The 19,891-nt window shown below is 39.4% G+C and overlaps 1 protein-coding gene across 1 annotated transcript in view; it reads right to left on the reverse strand.

Annotated features, from left to right (window-relative positions):
• The window catches only part of FBN1 (fibrillin 1), a 235,519-nt gene that overhangs the window by 89,535 nt on the left and 126,093 nt on the right, over positions 1–19,891 (reverse strand). Inside the window, exons 9-16 of the mRNA XM_059181480.1 lie at positions 18,962–19,120; positions 13,437–13,616; positions 12,638–12,778; positions 10,811–10,930; positions 7,818–7,943; positions 5,596–5,718; positions 2,276–2,398; positions 1,072–1,224 (exon numbers count right to left, since the gene is read on the reverse strand). Coding sequence (XP_059037463.1) covers positions 1,072–1,224; positions 2,276–2,398; positions 5,596–5,718; positions 7,818–7,943; positions 10,811–10,930; positions 12,638–12,778; positions 13,437–13,616; positions 18,962–19,120 — 1,125 coding nt within the window. The remainder of the gene's footprint in view (positions 1–1,071; positions 1,225–2,275; positions 2,399–5,595; positions 5,719–7,817; positions 7,944–10,810; positions 10,931–12,637; positions 12,779–13,436; positions 13,617–18,961; positions 19,121–19,891) is intronic.

Raw genomic sequence — 19,891 nt, forward strand, 5'->3', positions numbered from 1 at the left:
ACCTGCATCCCTCATTTCTTTTAAAGTCTTCCGTTTAACTTTCTCTAACTTCTCATATTTTAATTTCTAACTCTCTAATTTCAAACATTATAGCTTTTAAAATAACAAATGTTTAAAAATTGTGAGTTAATCTTTAATTGATTGTATCTAGACCGGAAATGGACTAACTAGATCTGAGACATCAATCAAACCAATCAGAACTACATGTTTTCAATATTAGATCTAACTTTATTTTAGAACACTGAAAGAAACTGCCAAGTTTCCAAATGCTGACAGTTTGTTGCTTTAGTTTCAAATAATTACTTTTTGCCTTACATATAGAAATAATTTACAGCTGGAGAGGATGTTCTGGGTTATCTAAGATGATTCATTTTGTAGATGAGAAAACTAAGGATTCCTTTTCCATATTAGTCTCTTTCATAACTGTTTACTATTATAAGCTACCTCAAATCCTTTTGAAAGCAGGTGAGCAAAATTCCTAAATAAACAAAATCTTACAATGAACTGAACCCCCCAGTTAAGTACTTTGCCTGCCGGTGGCCTGGAAGAATTCTGACTCACCCACTAGTTTTCTTTCCATTATGCCATGTCACTTCAAATTGAGAAAAATACTTTTCCCCCAAGGTCGAATAAAATCATTTAGGAGAAGCGCACCTCAGTCAACATGAGGGATTTGAACAAAATTCACACATGGCCTTTTGGAAAAAAGCTGGAAATAGGTAATCTGAAAATTATTTATTTTTACACTCTGTAAATTCTGCTTTTATAATAGTTCCTTCAAAATGCAAACACTGTGACTACTTTAGAGAACAAGGCAAGTTGCATGAACTCCAGACAGCATGAGTATTATTAAGGTGGAGAAGTTGGGATGGGGGTTCCCAAATGTGCTGCCGATTCCCAATGACCATTGCAATTGGGTGAGGAATGCATGATCAGACCCTGAGTAGCCCTGCCAAGACCCCAGGCAGGCATAGAAGGTATCCAGAGAGCAGATCATCATCCCTAAGTGCAAAGACTGCAGATGGAGGCAAGAGGCTGGCAGTGTGAGGGCATTCCCCTGGCACCACATACCTGAATTCTGTGCAGGACATGGCTGGCAAGGTTCCCCAAATGCATATTCAGTGTTGGCACAACAGCATTCAGATTTAGTAACAGCACCAAACAAGGGTTTGACACACTGGCCTCTCTTGTATCCGCCATAGCATGTGCTCCGCATGTGTGTGTCTAAACGAGAAGATGCATCTGTCATCACACCATCACTTCAAACAGAGGGGAACTCCCCAGGTCAAAGTTGAAGCTGGCTTTATTTAGCCCCTATCCCTGTTCTAACTCACAGAAGATGCCTCTGGCCTTAGATTTCAACAGAAAAAGACAAGTAAACAAACTGCATTCAGCTTCCAGGAACTGGAAACAATTGCCAGAGCCTTTCTGTTTTCTAGACTAGCATGGTTTATCCAACTGTGAGATTCTTAAGAGCTGAGATTCTGTCTCATTCATTTTTGTCTTCCCCAGACCTGTATAGAGCAGGCACTTAATACAAGTTAACTGAATAACGGGTGAGTGGTAATGGATAGTACCCTATGATAAAGAAGATCTTTCTTAAGCAGTGTGGCCTACCTCAAAATAAACATGCCATTTAAATTCGATGTACTTTGAAAAAGGAGGAAGTTTAATCTCTAAAACATTCACTGTACAGGTCTGTAGACATGGGTCTACCAACTAGTGTTATCTTTACCACCAGGGAGTGGGTCTCCAACTATGCCCAACTCAAAGGTTTATTGACTACCTTTCTTGAAAATAATTTAGATAAAATTAATATCCATTCCTCAACAAATTTCAAACTTCTTATAAAGCCACATGAAAATATTACATAAGGTTCTTCATCATCCATATCCTCCTTTGCGTTCTATACTTCCCTTTGGACATTTAATTCCCTATTGAAAATGTTCACTATGAGATGATGAGCATACATGGGCCAATTTCAAAGACCATTATGAACAAAGGAGACTTGGAGAAAATTGAGGACATCTACATGATTAGAAAAGTAAAGGGGGCAGAAGAGGTAGGGATGCCCCTGGTCTTCATTTATCTCAGCTCATCTTTCTTTCTTAGATTAATATCCAATTCATGTAAGGAGAGAACTGATCTCATTGGTTTGTTCCCCCACAACTATTCTGTCCTGCCTGTTACAGTAGTGTGCATTGGTTATTGATGGGGTTTATGGGTCGACGGAGGGGGCATCTCTAGCACATGTCTAGTTATGGCTTTATCTTACCAACACACACACGTCCATCCAGACCAACGGCCAGTCCAGGAAAGCATTCACATCTGTAGGAGCCATCAGTGTTGACACAGCGCCCATTCATGCAGATCCCAGGTGTTTCACACTCATTAATATCTGTGGTGGGGAAAAGTACTTATTAAAAATGGAGTGACATTTATACGAAACCATGTTTACCGTTCTTTTACACCTGAAAATGGGGAAGATGAAAAGAATATGCAGCACCAGCCATAAAAGCTCAGTGAGATGCATTTCATTGTTCTTTGAGAAAAGGGTAGCAAAAATTGACATAAATTACATGTTTTTTTTTTTTTTTAACCACAGAAAAGGCTATTTCAATCATATTCTCCTGAGGTCTTTTTATCCGAAATAAGAATCACAAAAGCAAAAACAGAATTGGAAGAAGGAAAGTGACAGCTAACAGACAAAGGATCTGGTTGAACATTTCACATCGTGATTCTTACAGCGCTGTCAGAACTAGAAACCTAATTTGATAATAGACTGCAACTTTGAGCTGGCCAGGAAGCGAATCCATTTGGCATCCCACAATCAGACCAGTGTCCATTCCAGTATCACTCGTGCCTTAGTTCTCTGAGATGACTAGAATGGCATTAAGAGACAGAGAAATGAAACCCTGATGGAACACCATAGAAAAGAAATGGAAAATGAATATAGGAGATTTTGATGACCATTTCCAGCCAACAACAGCACTGAAGCAATTGGAACCCAGCAAAGAAATATCTTTCTTAAGTATTACAGATATTTTGAGTTCATATGTGTATATTTAGGGAGGTCTGGTAAAAGACTTTATTGGGCACATACTAATAATAAGAAAGATTTTTTTTCATCTGGGTGGCTCAGTGGGTTAAAGCCTCTGCCTTCAGACCCTGATCCCAGGGTCCTAGGATTGAGCCTAGAAAAAAATTTCTTGTGGGAGCCTGCTTCCTCCTCTCTCTCTCTCTCTCTCTCTCTCTCTGCCTGCCTCTCTGCCTATTTGTGATCTCTGTCAAATAAATAAATAAAATCTTTAAAAAAATTAATATGGGGAAATAGAAATGGTACCAAAATTGTGTTTTGAAAAACGTATAACACTTAGAAGCAAGTTTTTATTTTATTTTATTTTATTTTATTTTATTTTATTTTAAGCAAGTCATTTTATAACAACTCCTTTTATAATAAATAACTAGTATATGTAACTATTTCTTTTTTTCTGACCTTAAGAAGGCAAATTGAAACTGAAACACCTCTTGATTTTACTTAGCTTGTGTTACTTGGCACAAGATCTATTCAGATGGTCCAAGATTCCATGTACAGATTATATTTTAAAACAGCAGTTATATTTAAATACATGAACTCACATTGGTTCAGTAATTCAGGTCATCTTTCTGTTCAACTTGAGATCTCAGTAAAACAGTGACAACTATAGCCTGGAAAGGGACACACAGGCTTTTTAACGGGGACAGAGATACAACATAGATCTAGAGGGCATGATTCAATGTGAGTAGTCAGGGAGGTCACGCTGGTCATCAGATTAGTTAACTGTAGGGATTAAATTCGCTTTGAACAGTCACATCTTTGTGGTCTCAGAACTAAGTACTCAGAGCTCAGAGAAAATCTTAACCAATGATGTCAAGAGAAAAGCTGCAGAAAAGAAAAAATTCAGCACACAAGAAATTTTTTTCTTTATTCTTAGTCTAATGTGTGTATTCCATCTTTTTTACCCGTTGTGAAGAGTTACAAAACCTAGTTTCATCTATGAGGTCATAATGTCATCTGAGATAATTACATTAGTATTATCTATTGGTCATACTCAATGCTGAGATGGTGTGACCTAGGTCACCAGCAGCCTATAGGCACTGAAAGTAATCCCGGCATGCCCTGTGGATAGGCAAGGGGAGAATGTGTTCTTGCAAAAGGTCTGTGCACAAAGGGGCTTTCACACTTCCTTCTGTTATTTTGTTTGGAAGCCTAATTCCAAATATTCCGGCAATCATTCCCTTCCCCTTTCTTTTTACTTGGGTAGCACTTAATCTGCACAATTTGGCACTTTGTTGTATTCTGTTTTACGTTGTAGAATATTTCTTGTGTTAATCTTGTCTTCCAAACAATAAGCTCCTCCCAGCACAGGGCTCAAAAGTACAGAAACTTATTTCTTAGTTCAACTTTTAAAAATTCAAATGTTTTCTCTTGCTATGAAGACAGATTTGCACAATATTAAGAGCCACTGATGTGAAGGTCATGGAGAATGTAGGTAAACAACCAAGGGATAGAAGCTCTTTTAAGCCTAGAGAAAAATGCATGCCTTGCCAACGACTTAATACAAGGCTTTCTTCCATGGTACCTTTACCGAAACTGTCTACCACGGGCACCTGGGGAAGAGGTATCATAGGACTTTATTCTGTTTTCTTAATCCTGAATAGTTTAACACTCTGCCCTTCCCCATCTGAAATGATGAGCACAAGGCTTTAAGTGCAGTATTTTAGCAGATTTCCTGGACCTGTTTTAGAAACAAAGTTCCTTGAGAAGTATGGTTTCAACTTAAGTCTTGGACCCAAGGGCAATAATCTCTCATCCCTGACTACATAAGGCAAGAGACACAAGCACAAATTTAACTCAGTAACTCTTCTTGGAACTCCAATTTTCAACAGCACAAATAAATATCTTCATATTTTTTTCAATACCCGGAGCAGAACAATTATTTCAAAAGCTACCAAGCTAAACAATGGCTCTTAATTAATTTCTTCTGCTTAATTCTATTTCCCCTCATGCTATGTGACTCGATAATGCCTAAATAAATTGTCTACGAAAAACTTTCTCTATCTTAAGATATCTGGAGGAAATTATGGGGAAGAGGTCACTGCAATAAGCATCTAGACTATTTTGTCCAGGTGGAGATGTAAGAGGTAGCAAACAACAGCCATCAAAAGACCTACCTACCATTATTCCCCAAATATAAGGAAGAGGAAGAATTCAGCTTCTTTAAAAGAAGAAGATGTTCTTTAAAACATCTTTAAAAATATGCTCACGTGTTGGTGGACCAACTGTTAATTTAGCTTCTCATTCATTTGCTACATAGTCTTTCAGGCTCCTTTAGAAGAGGCCAAACACCCTTTCTGAAGTCAGAACAGCCTCTTGAGCATAAGCCACAGCTCTCTGGATCGCTGGACTTAAGAAGGAGGTCCAGTTGGGTTTCCTAAACCAAACTAGGAGGACTTTAAATGCAGAGAATCAATAGGGAAAAGTGGTATCTCTAAGAAATATAGAGTGGAAAAAAAGCAGGGGAAGAATATGGCTTCAAGTTTTATAGCACAAACCTTTGCAGTAACGCCCATCTGATGCCAGCTGAAATCCAGGTTTGCAAATACATTTAAAACTGCCATCTTCATTGATACACATTCCATTAAGGCACATGTTCCTTATGCTGCATTCGTCCATATCTGAAAAATACAAAAAGATATGCTCTCTTATGACCAGAAGAGTAAGCTCACAGGGGAATCCAACCTAAATGAATATAATTCTTTTTCTTCACATTTCTTCTTCTTCTTCTTTTTTTTTTTAATAGTCTAAGGCTAATTGTCTTCCAAATTATAGCATTTAAGGAGAAGAAGGGCCATATAAAATATGTATTCTTAAGTTCTCCATTTTTGACATGTACACACAAACTATGGCTAAATTTATTTTATGACATACTGTATATATGCTGCATGTATACATATATTCACACATATGTGTGTGTGTAAAGATATGAAATTCATAGATAATCATATATACACATTTTGCATGTGCTCACATGTTTGTGTGTATGAAATTTGTCTCAGTGGAAGCTACCAGGGCTAGTTTTTAAAAACAGCAGTGTACAAAGTGACAAGTGTGTTAACAGCCAGATGGTTATATCTGCTTCACCGATATTACTTCCAATGCACTGTAAAATAAAATCAAAAATCAAAACTAAGAAAGATGGAACTTAAAATGTACTTGGGCCATGTCCTAATTCTTTATAAAGTAGAAACCAGAAGACAGTTTGCAGTTTGAAGCATTTTTTTTTAAAGATTTTATTTATTTATTTATTTGACAGACATGGATCACAAGTAGGCAGAGAGAGAGAGAGAGAGAGAGGAAAGCAGGCTCCCTGCTGAGCAGAGAGCCCAACGCAAGGCTGGATCCCAGGACCCTGAGATCATGACCTGAGCCGAAGGCAGAGGCTTTAACCCACTGAGCCACCCAGGCGCCCAGTTTGAAGCATTTTAAATAGGGGTAGGAAAAACTGTATTTTTAAAATGCAAGACTTGGCTATGGAGTATAGCCCTGTTAGCTAACCTTTAAGATTCCCCGATCATAGGGTTATTTCTTTAAATTCATCAATACGTTATTTTATTTGATACTAAGAGCTTTCTTGGAGGTATTTGTTCTTCTAGACATGGTGTGTTTTCACTTACAGGCTTTAGTCAGACCAATGTAATTTATGTTTTTTTTTCCTTTTTTTAAACAGTATTCTATCCCAACCGAGAATTCTGGCATTAAGTCTTTGAATTGAATCACTGATAATATTCTGCCAAAAATGCTTCTAAGAAAAATTTTGAAATTCTTTTAACGTATGAATAGATTCTTGGGATCTTTCCCAAAGACATTGGGAAAGACGATAAGAAGCATTCTTCATTTTTTGCTAAAGGTCTAAGAAGTGGAAACTCATCAATAATGGTCATATTTTCAATTCAGGAAAAAAATGGCTGGAAAAAAAGACAAAATGTTTGAAACAACCCAATTCAAAATGAGGTGATTAATTCAAGAGGCAAGACGGCTGCTTCTCAATTGTCAATGTCTCAAACAAATTTTACATGGTCAGGTACTCAGCAATGTTTTCTCACTAGAGAGACACTTCAAACAGAAGGACTATAAATGTAAAAAAAATTATATGCCACATGTCACCTATAGTTCAGTTAAAAATTTGAAAAAGAAATACAGGAGATTAGGCGTGTCCCATTTAAAAAACAAAACCACATACAAATTCTAATGGTATAAAATTAGGAGGTAGTGATCTATGTTTATAGAAGTTTCATCATCACCTGAGATCTTTAAAGGACAAGCTCTCCTCATATATCTGAAATGTGATTTGACTCACAGAAATATAAAGTTGTGAAAATTGTTGCAAAGTATGCTTGTCTCCCCTGTAACAATATGTGAAATATATTTGTTACTTTGACCTTTCACTGGATGTTTGACTTAGTTTTATGAAAGACTTCTTTTTTTAAGGACTTTATTTATTTATTTATTTGTCAGAGAGAGAGAGAGAGAGAGAGAGAGCGAGCACAAACAGAGGAACTGGCAGGCAGAGGGAGAAGCAGACTCCCTGATAAGCAAGGAGCCCGATGGGACTCGATCCTAGGATCCTGGGATCCCGGCCTGAGCCAAAGGCAGAGACTCAACTAAACAAGCCACCCAGGCTTCCCTTGTTAAAAAGTTCTGGTATTGAAACCATGATGGAAGACGGAGATGAATATTATCCTCCTGCCCTGACTGCCATCTTACTCTCACTTACCTTCACAGTTCTTCCCATCTCGTGTCACGTGAAAGCCCGCGTTACACACACAGTGGAAACTGCCATCTGTGTTGATGCAACGTCCATTATTGCAGATACGGCCATTCTGTAAACATTCGTCGATGTCTACCATCAAAGTTAAAACAGAAGAAATAGCTTTACTTGGTGGGTTTACAATTATTTTATTCCTCCCTCCCTTCATCTCTAAACCATTGACGGTAGTCTCAGGGCTTAATTACTAAATATTCTTCAACATAAACATGATACCCAATAATGTGAGATTTTAGATGACTAACTAGAGTTTGCAAGACATAAAAAAAATGCCAATATAAGAGCACTTGATCTAACTCTAATTTCTAATAAGACCCCTTAAATCTCAATTGTATACACAAAACAGATTCCTCTTCATTTTCCCTCCTGATTTAATGAGCCAGTATATATCATTATTTATATTAAACTTTGGCTGGCATCTTTCAACACATGCTCAAAAAGGCAGATCTCATAGCTACATCAGAACAATAAAACAAAAATCCTATTAAAATTTTTTAATTCCATCTGAAAACCAGCAATCCCATGAAATGTTTACCTTCCTTATGGCAGTTCTGGTCCCAGTACAGTTTTATTGTTTATATAGCCTTAGTTTCTTTTATAACTTCATAAGTAGTCTATCTACCAAGTAAAATACGGGGGCATTTCGCCTTCTTTCTGTTGTGTTTAATATTATGCCAAAGTAAACAACAGAGCTTGCTATGGAAGTGTTAAAAAAGGACAATCACTCAAATAACCGGTATCTGATCCCTCATTTAAAGATCAGTGATTAACTCAAACTGGACCACTGGATTACATGTTCAGCTAGATACCTGGATGAACACCAAAGAGGATGAGTACACGCTGCCTCATCTACATAGCACAGAATCTTTGCCAGAGCCTATTCCCCAGAAGACAGAGACCAGGGAACCACGTAGCCATGTCTGGGGGCAGAGCTATCTATGCAGAGCTGAGGCCACATGAGCCTGAGTGCAAGCACCCAAAACATCCTCTGGATGACAAGAATGTGCACTCATGGCACATTGGTTACTCTGTCTACCCTGTGTCTGCACGGTGTCTTGTGGTTGACCCTCAGATGCACTTTCTTTCTGGGCAGATCCAGCAGTGGTTTCCACACAAGTCATTGGACTAGCTGAGGCAGTCTGGGCTTTTCTTCTGTCTGATCTTTGTGCCAACAACCTACGCTCTTTTTCTCTCTCATTTATTTCTTAATCCTTGCAAAAATCTGACTTGCTCCACACTTCAAAAAATAGTAAAAGCCACATACTCTTGAGCAGAATTTTTTTCTTTAGGATTCTATAACCTTTTGAGGCCCAAGCATAAAATAAACAATATAAAGAGTTGAGCATTTTCTCTCCTCACTAATTTCAGAGTCCCATCTGTCTGCCCGCGTGGCCTCACAAGATCAACTGGAAGTCTGCCATTCAAAGTTCTCTACCGTGTTTCTCTCTGCATCTTCTGTCCCCCTCTCTTCAGCCTATCATGTACTTCTCCTCAGCTAAGTACACAGTCTTTCTGTTTTGTGGCCACTTTCATCTTCCCCAAAATATGAATATGTCATCAACTCCTTATATTGGAGATAAGCTTAGCACTAGCTCTTAAAGATGATCATATTTGAGGCTTTTAGGTAATCCTTGGTCTCCAATAAATTAAGTCTCCAAGTGATAACACCACCACTCATCTATACTGGCTGGCCCTCGCCCCTGCTGAGTATTCAATAATCTTTTCTATTTGCTTATTTATAGTGCAGAATTCTAGACATTGGTGTCCTTTTATTCTCTACTACTTCAAAATGCCTAATACAGCATACATGCTAATTATCGTAAACAATAGTTACAATATTAACCATGTTCTAAACTCAATGAAACATTCAAACTATATTTATATTCAGTAAGTAGGCCATTAATAGAAATATTAGCTAGTTGACATACTGCTCAACACTGCCATTTATAGGTAATGTACTAAAATATACCAATGGCAAAAAAATCTCTAAGCCAGAACCACATTCAAAGCCTCTGCAACCAGTCACTGAAAAATGTAAAAACCGTATGTCTTCAACTCACATGAAGAACTTTTACTTTAAAAAAAAAAAAAAAAAAGGTAAATAAAATTAACTCCTGTCAATAGCTGACAATTTTTTTTTTTTAAGTGATACAAACCTTTTGACCTTCTTGTATTTAATTTCAACACAAAATTCTCTTGCTTTTATCTGGCTTTACTGAATCAGGGAAATACCTCATTTCGTGCCAAACTTATGGAGACATAGGTATTTTAGCTCCCCGAGGGTTGAAAGTACATCTTACTTATTTCTGTCTCAGAAACTTAGTATATCAGTCATCTGATAAAAAGCATATAGGATGGTGTAATAAATACTAAACCCAAAGAGAAAATTTTGTGAGCAAATTTTAGAGTGATGCTTCTCAAACTTCAGTATGCTTATGGATTCCTGGGAGGATCTTGCTCAAATACTGAGTGTGATTTAGTGGGTCTGGGGTTGGATCTGAGATTCTGCATTTCCCATCAGCTCCCAGGCGATGTTGCTGTGACCACCATGACTCCTTCTTTCCCCTACAGACCTTTCCATTAAGAAATCAACTCAATGCAATGTCACCTGAAACTTTCCTCAGTTTCTGTGTCAACAAGGGATAACCTCATTCTCTAGCTCTCAGATTAAAAATTAAGAGCAAGAGTGATGAGGCAAAAAGTAGTAAAAATAAGATATTCCCATAAGAACAGGAGCATCTTTTAAAATGATTTGCATGTCTGCTGGATTTTATGACACTGTTCTTCGAAGTGACAATATCTGAAATTAAGTGCAAAAAGCAACAAGGGCCTATCAGCCTCTCCTGGCAAAGGTTATTCAAACTCTAAAAATTCCTTCAAAGCAAACTTCTTCCTCAGCATGTATGTCCCCTTGCTTGGCATTTCCCGAGCTAGGACCATACCTCGGCATTCTGTCCGGGTGAGCGTGCTCTGGTAGCCGGGGCGGCACTGGCAGGTGTACGAGCCCTGGTTATTAATACACTCTCCACCAGCACAAGGGTTTTTCTCACACTCATCCACATCTGCAAAATACAGTATATTCTAGTAAGAAGTTAGACAGCAATAACTTATAACTTAAAGAGCATTTTATTGGCCTCCTTTACACGTTAAAACACTTTCCTCATAAGAAATAAATAGCACAATGAAAAGGATCTTTTGTCTTTCTGCTACAATGTACCATGTCCCCAGCCACTTGAAAACAGGTTGAGCGCTTAAAGTGTCTTATTTTCCTGTGTTATTTTTCAGAGAAAAATACAAACATGTAGCAACTCCACACTCCAAGCTGATAAACATTTTCTCTGCCTTGAGTCTGGCCTAAGGGACTGGAACAGACGAACATTTCAGAAGTGGCTTCTAAGTAGAATTTCGAGTATCTCTCGGAGCTCTCTGTTTCAATAAAAAGGAGGCCTAACTTTATCTAAGCATCCGCAGCTGCGTTCCACTAAGAACATCAGAACAAGATGCGAAACAGTCGTCACTTCAAGAGCCATCCTCACCTACTACAGAGTCCGCTCCTCAAGCCTCATCCCCAGACGGGCTCCTGTAGGTCGTACACTTGTCTAGAACTATCAGTCTATTAAACAGCAAACTGGTTTATATTCCCCTATTTGTAAAGATGAGAAAACTAAGGCATTGGGAAGATAGTCCACCTAGCCAGACTCACATGGTCCTTGCCACAGGTGCACTCTCCCACCATGTGCTAGATGTCCCCATCCAGCCACTCCGGAAGACCTCTCTGGACCGAATGACTCTCTCACTCAGTGTGTGCTAGAAGGGGATTCATATCACCAGGAAACTACACAGGGTGAGAAACTAAGAGCTACTTATTTCTGCCTGATTCATAATTACAGAACTGGATCAAATAATTGAACTAAGGAAGGAATGTATTTTTTAAAAAGTTAGATGGCAACTGGGTGTTCTTTTCCAATTAACGAATGAATTAGCCTTGTGTTACATTTTCTCCTTTTAACTTAAACGACTTGTCAACAGCTCTAAGTTTCTCTCTTCAGTTTTTAATGATTAACTACAGACAGTTGGTGAATTATCCACTTAAATTAGGAAGATGTGCAAAATTTCATAATTTGGGGAGAGTTTTAATGTTGTATTTTAATGGTCAGACTTCTGATAAGATGACATACATTGAAGTTAACCAGCAATGACTTGAATGTATTTATGATGAAAGTTCAAAGTCACTACAGCTGGTAGAATGGTATCTGTCTCCGAATATAGTCACGTCCTAATCCCCAAGACCTCTGAATATGCTATGTGGCAAAGGAGAATCAAGGTTGTTAATCAGCAGACCTTGAGGTGAGGAGTGTCTCTTGGGTTATTCAGATGGACCCTATTTAACCACAAAGGTCCTTCAAAGTGGAAGAGGGAATTGGAAGAGAGAACCAAAGAATTAGAGACAGATTTGAAGATGCTATGTTGCTGGCTTTGAAGATGGAGAGGGGGGACCATTAGCCAAGGAATACAGACAGCCTCTAAAAGCTGGAAAAGGCAAAGAAATGGATTCTCTGTGAGAGCCTGCAAAAGGAACACAGCCCTGCTGACACCTTGATGTTAGCCCAGTTAGACCTATGTTGGGTTTCTTACCCACCGAACTATAGATTTGTGCAGTTTTAAACCACTAGGTTTGAGCTGATTTATTACAGCTGCAACAGAAAACTCATCTAGTGGGAGGGAATTGCCATGGTTGCTCAGGCTGACCTAACTATAGCGCCACGTACCAATGCACTCCCCGCGGAGGTCCAGCTGGAATCCTTTGTTGCATTCACACCGGTAGCTCCCAGGAGTTGGAATGCAGCGTCCATTTTGACAGAGATAGCGAAACAACTGGCAGTAATCAGTGACATTGACCGGCAGCACCCCTGAAGGAATAACATTAAATCTCATTAAAATCATGGGCAAGATGCTTAATCATAAAGGATTGGCCCAACTCTTTGGACAAAGGTCATCTGGGGCGAGTAAAGTCTATGTCCGTGCCCATTTCCAGAGATCCCCTGCAGCCAGGTCCTGCACCATCACCATAGTTTGCCTCCCCCGCCTCTGTTCTGCTCTACTCTTAAGCCTCCAGTTTGGGTAAATGACAAAGGCAATGAATTCTTGGTAATTACTTGCAAAACTGCTTTGCATTATAGAAAGCTCAATGTATAATTTTATACCTCCTCTATGACTTCATCCTGTGAATCAGATTTAAATCTCTCCCCTAGCTCTCCCACAGTTGTCGATAACCACAGGCCATTCATCAGGAGAATATGAAAGCCTATATACAATACTATGTAACCCACTATGGTGAGCGCTGTGAAGTGTGTAAACCGGGCGATTCACAGACCTGTACCCCGGGACTAATAATACATTATATGTTAATAAAAAAGTAAAAAAATTTTAAAAAAACAATACTATGCAACCCAAGCAGTTATTGATATACTCATTTAATGACTAATGCAGTGTAAATAACAACAAAAAAGTTAACTGTTATTTAAGTTATTAAAAAAATTAATAACCAGATGACTTTTCAATCCTTACTTGGTGGCTCCCGAGATGGGTATGGATAATCCACTGGTGGTCGAGGGACTGGAACTGGAGGTCCAGGAGGAAAGCCAGGAGGAACAGGGTGAACTGGAGGAATGGGACCAAGGGGTGGGGGAGGATATCCTGGTCTCTCAGGAATTACCAAAGGGACGGAGCACAGCTTGTTGAAATCCTCTGGAAAAACACGACACAACAGAATACAAAAGCTGAGTTGCAGCACAAGTCATACACCTGTGGAAGTCACCCTTACATTTCAAAGAAACTTTGAATAAAACCAATCTTCAGACTACAAAGATCAGTTGGAGAAAAGAGAAAAAGCCAACGGACTTCATTCCCATCCCAACAGTTATAGTAGCAACCATACTAAAATAGTAATCCAAACCAAAACCAAACTCCCCAGAGTATGTATCACATACCTCTCCCAAAATTTAGGAAGTCTTTACCTATGTCATATTTACCTCAAGGAAGAATCAAATGCCACTTTCTCAACTCAGTTCCAATTTTGGATCCTACAGAGCTCTAAAGAGCACACTAAAAAGCCTGGATTTATTTTTCTTTCTTTCTTTCTTTCTTTCTTTCTTTCTTTCTTTCTTTTTTCTTTTTTTTTTTTTTTTTTTTTTTTTTGACAGAGAGAGAGAGAGATCAAAAGTATGCAGAGAGGCAGGCAGAGGAAGAGGGGAAGCAGACTCCCCACTGAGCAGAGAGCCCCATGTGGGGCTGGATCCCAGGACCCTGGGACCATGACCTGAGCTGAAGGCAGAGGCTTTAACCACTGATTCACCCAGGCACCCCAAAAGCCTGGATTTATTTTAAGCCACTGGAAGTCTTCAGCAGACTAACATGGGATGTAATCAACCGAACATTTTCAGAAGATCAGTCTTGCTGACACATGGAGAATGTGCTGGAGGGAGGCAAGGCTGTTACAGAACACCAAGGGCAAGAAAGCTTTGGCTGACAGGGGAGGCAGTGATGGAACTGGGCAGGAGTGGATAAATTTAAAGCATACTTTAGAGATAAGTGTGTAGTGCTTCATGAAGGAGTAAATATCAGAACAGAGAGAACAGGAAATCAAGAATGGCATAGTCTTCTGGTTTAGCAACTGGGTAGATGTTGGTGACATTTACCAAATGGGAAAAATGGCAGTGAGAGCAGGTTTGGTGGGCAGAAGCCAAATTCCATGTTGAACATATGTATTTTGAGATAGCAAATATCCAAGCAGATTTGTCCCATAGTAGCTGTGTGAGTTTGAAGCCTAGCGGAGAAGTGGGGGCTGGAGAGAAGTCTCCGATTGATCAGTAGGTGGGTGGCATGTAAAGCCAAGGGGATGAAGGAGCTCACCTGGGAAGGTGTGGAAAGTAAAGAGAAGAGTGTACAGAGACAGAGTCCTGAGGAATACCTATTTGTAAAAAGACAACCAAGTGTTGGAGAAGCAGCACCATGGGGCAGAAGAATACCAGGGCTGGTGAGTATGTTGTTAATGGGGCACAATAGTTCCCTGCACTTGTACACCTGAGTTAATCAAGGATTTCCCTCGGACAGCACATATAGGCTAATTCCTATTTTTCATGTCGGGTCTTTATTTGGATAAATCATCTTTAGATTTGGGACACATTTTTTCCCTAAGCTTCCAAAAAGATGCTTTAAGACAGTATCCAGGTTTCCAGGGATGTATTTACTGACCTACTACTAGTGCATTTTCATGTTTCTTACAGATGGCCACATCTTGTTTTAGCTCCTTCTATATGTAAACTAATCATGTGATTTTTAAAATTTCCTTTTCTCCTTCTTATCAGAATATCAGTAATTTTGTAATCACTGCCACACAGGGATTTTCCCATAGATACTTTCTATATTAGTTTTATCCATTAATAGACATTAGGCTAATATTACTCTTTCCTTGTGCACTAAGTCTGACTTATTCTAAGGCACCATAATATATCTTAAATAGAAATACATTCATATTCAACCTCATGGGGAAAATCTGCCAATTTACATGTGGCTAAATATACCTAGCTACCATGTACCTTGTTTTTACTTGTTGGTCCATTACTAAACTTTCTCCAATCATATTTGGCATTTCCCACTCGGGTTAACATTATGTATTCAGAGAACTCCATTACTGAGTTTTAATAATTATTTATCATTAATTTTAACCCACAGAGATTCTGTAGCACTTGACTGCATCTGGAAAAGATTTACATATTGTTTATGCTTCCCCAAATCAGGATGCTACAATCCCTCTTATGAAACCCCAGTGATCCTTCTTATAGAATTATCACCTGGATGTCCCATATGTATCATTTCCTGGCTACTTGCTTTCCACCAAATTTCTACCACCAAGACTACCACAAAGACCCAAGTCTTTGAAGTCAACGATTCTATCTAACTCACGACTAATTCCCACTCTGAGCCTAGCCCTGCAAATTGTACATAAGAGGAATTCATTAACTATGGGCTGGATTTAACTGGATAACAATTATACTAAGGGACTCATTTTGCTTCCAAGCACCAATTCAGCCTTTCTTTTTCTTTAGTATTTCAGGATTTGTATAAAATAAGTTGAATTACTTATCAGGATTTCTGATAATTAGGTGAGTATATGACTTCAAGCATGCTGTTCAATTCATCTTCACCTCCTTGGGAAAGTGTATCAGAGTGGGTCCTATACTCTTTTCTACTCTCTTCAGCTTCATAACTTTCCCATAAGCCCTTTGCATTCAGGATCAGCAAACTGCGGCTAGTTTTGTTCAACTGATGTCCATATTTCCTAATTCCATTTAACCCACAGATAATGCTGATGTACTTTACATGGTGAAATGCTGACTACTCTAAAATAATCCTTCATCTCTATACATATATATTTATTATATTATATATATTATAGTATACATATAGTATACATATTATAATATATATTACATATAATCACTTTTCATAAGAGCCCAAATAATCCTTCATACATATATATTTATTATATATAATCCTATATTATAATTACATATTACATAGATTATACATATATTATATACGTATATATAATCACTCTCCATAAGGTAAGAGTCTAGAGCTCTATAGCACTGCCTTGAGAACATCTGAGCAAACAAAAACATCCACTTACAAATTAGCTTCTCTCTGTCAGTCTGCCTTGCCCTGGGCCTATCTTAGATTGTGGGTATTTCAGTGGAGAAATTGTGGAGATTGTGGGTATTTCACAGAGCGAACAGGGTATTTCATGGAGTTAGCAACTCCGTACAGAGCCACACAGGGAAACAGGGCCTTCCCCTCCAAGCCTTCCAAAGCAGGTCTTCAGGAACCTCAACCTGCCTTCCTTCTATCCTCTATTCAAGGCAAGGCCTCAGCACAGAAAGGAGTCTGCATCAATGTTGCGGATTCCTAAATTAACTATGTATTTCAAAAGCCATTCTCCTGGTATGCAAGCCCCATGTCTTAGTGTGATGTCAAGTACTTCTTAACTGTGACCTACTAAATGGTCCCCCTAGTGCACTAAGGATGATGGGTTATATTTTTAGGCCATAGGCAGTAAGAAAATCGGACAAAATATATGACTTGTTATATGTTAAAATGTATTGAAAGAATTTTATTGCTTCTTTAATCCACACATAATTCTCAGCAATAAACAGAAATTTTATAGTAACATGTGCGAGCAGATGTAGAGCCCAGGACAATGGGAAATTCACATTCTGCGAATAACACTGTGCAGTAGTAGTCCATTAACTCTGTGTTTATTCTACCTCACCTTGATTCGCTCTGCTACAGTTCTCTGAGCCAAACCCCTTGTTCAGGAATCAGATTAAGAACGAGTATAACCCCAGTTTTCACTTAGAACTGGTGGGAAAGATGTCACTTAATAAATTGTTCACTCCACCTGAATGCCTTCTATGGACCAGATTTTGCTAACTACTGTGGAAGTGCTAAGAGAGCATAAAGGAATACGGGACTATAAGAATGAACAAGACGTCCTAATGAGATTTATCAAGCAGTAATAGAGTAAGACATGAACACACACTGGCACATGGCAGAGTGTGGATTTATGCTAAAGCAACAGTAAACACCTGGAACCCTGAGACAGAAGGCAACACTTCCAGCCGTGGTTATCTCGGGACATCCAGGAATTAGTTGCATCAGGAATCATCTTAGGATCCTTACCGAACAAAAGGTCATTCAACAAGCAAGGTGGCAGAGGTTAGGAAGTAGGGAGGAAGAACCTGAACTGAAGAGACGTTTTAGGAAAAAGGAACAGTTGAGTTTAGAGATCCTCAGACTGGCTTCGAGGAAAGCTTGATCATTTAATTTAACTAGAAAAACAAAGCCACCATAAAGAAGAAGAATTAAAAGATGAACTGGGGTTAGAAATGAGAATGGGGGCACCTGGGTGGCTCAGTGGGTTGAGCCTCTGCCTTCGGCTTAGGTCAGGATCCCAGGGTCTTGGGATCAAACTCCACATCGGGCTCTCTGCTCAGCTTCCCCCCTTTCCCCCGCCTGCTGCTCTGCCTACTTATGACCACTCTCTGTCAAATAAATAAATAAAATCTTAGAAAAAAAAAGAAAGAAATGAGGATGCTATTTGGTCCGCCAACTAGTAAAATTTTATTTTCAAGGAATGGCGTGATTTGGACCACAAGATACCACCTGAATTCATCCTGAGAAAATTTTTCTGGACATCTTTCCCTACCTTTTCCCCTACCATAATTTTTTTAACTGAACTTCAGAGGAATTATGCTTTGGGAAATGTATATGGCAGCTGTGGATTTCATAGAGATGAGTTACGAGGCCACTGCCACAGTCCAGATGAGAGAAAATGAGCTTTATGTGAAGATGGAAGGAATCTGATGGACGTAAGAGGTATTACAAAGAAAAAAAGAAGTCAACAACAATTGGCACCAAGGAAGAAGAAAACGTCAAATACTAGGGAAGGAGAAGACATGTACCCGGCATAACTCTGGAAGGCTTGGAGACAAGTGAGTTTGATTCAGCAGAGCTTTGGAGAACTCCTTGAGAGCCAAATGAAACACACGAGAGGAAGAGAATACAAGTCCTTGGGAGAAGGTTGCTATTCTGTGGTGATAAGCAAGCTCAGTAAAAAGCAGTACCAGAGGGGCGCCTGGGTGGCTCAGTGGGTTAAGCCACTGCCTTCGGCTCGGGTCATGATCTCAGGGTCCTGGGATCGAGTCCCGCATCGGGCTCTCTGCTCGGCAGGGAGCCTGCTTCCTCCTCTCTCTCTCTCTCTGCCTACTTGTGATCTCTCTCTGTCAAATAAATAAATAAAATCTTAAAAAAAAAAAAAAAAAACACAGTACCAGAAAACAGTATTATTTGTATGGACCTCTGTAGTTTCCCAAGTCATCGTCTGGGGAAATTTCCCTTGGAGTCGCCTCTTTTATTTTCCGGAATCTTTTTCACTTACCTGGATCTCCACCAGATGTGCCTCACGCACATCGCCACTGGGCTTGTGGGGACTGGGACTGGGACTCTCTGCAGATGACAGGAAGGGCTCTTACCTGTGGCTCTGATGGGACACATCTCAGGGGCGACGGTGACCCCTGGAGACCAGCATCGGCCAACATCACAGCAGCACTGCATTTTCGTTATGGACTGCGGCAGTTGGTTCGAACAGCGCCCATTGGCCAGAGCCGTGTAACAGTATCCTGGACGAACATCTGAGAGAACAAAGAAACACACCCACACACACATCATTGAGCTGGAACTCGGAACAACAGCCTCCTGCCCCAGCACCTCTGTGCTTCATACTTGGGCTCTGGCGGGACCCGCTGACGCTCTCAGCCCCCAGAAGGGAAACTGGGTGTGCGGCTCAGGAACAATGCTCGGTCAGAGCTCCCTTCGTCTCACACCTTTCGCCCCTGTGAGCTGGTGCACTTGGCCCAAGTCCCACATTCCAACCCCAAGGTGGGAACGAATTATTACAACCATATGTGCCATAGGAAAAGAGAGTCTCAGAGAATCACTGGCAGTGACAGTTAATTAGTTATAAAGCCACGTCTCTATACTGAAGGGAGACTGTGTTGTCCTTGGTTTCCAACTACTTAATTCGAGCCACTTTAGGCAAATATTGATATAAATCTATTTTAAAACAACATGAAGTCTGCACTATAGTCTACATTTCTAAAAGATCTTTCTTACTTTTCAGATTGTAACTGTGAGTCAGACGTGTGAGGGTTTTTTTTTGTTTTGTTTTGTTTTGTTTTGTTTTTTAAAGGAGTGAGCCACTTTGCAGTCAGATCCAACGCTTGTTAATCAAGATTTCCTTTTGTCCTGGGGCCCTAACAGATTTTATAAGGCACAAATTATTTACAAGTTCCAAATGTATGGGATTCCAAGTTCTTAGTCCTATAGGATACAATGGTTCTTGAAGGTTGGTTTTTTGTTTTGTTTTGCTTTGTTTTTTTGGCAGGAAGGTATCTTCTCAAAGC

This window comes from Mustela lutreola, chromosome 7 (assembly GCF_030435805.1).
Source record: "Mustela lutreola isolate mMusLut2 chromosome 7, mMusLut2.pri, whole genome shotgun sequence".
In the NCBI taxonomy this organism is placed as follows: Eukaryota; Metazoa; Chordata; class Mammalia; order Carnivora; family Mustelidae; genus Mustela; species Mustela lutreola.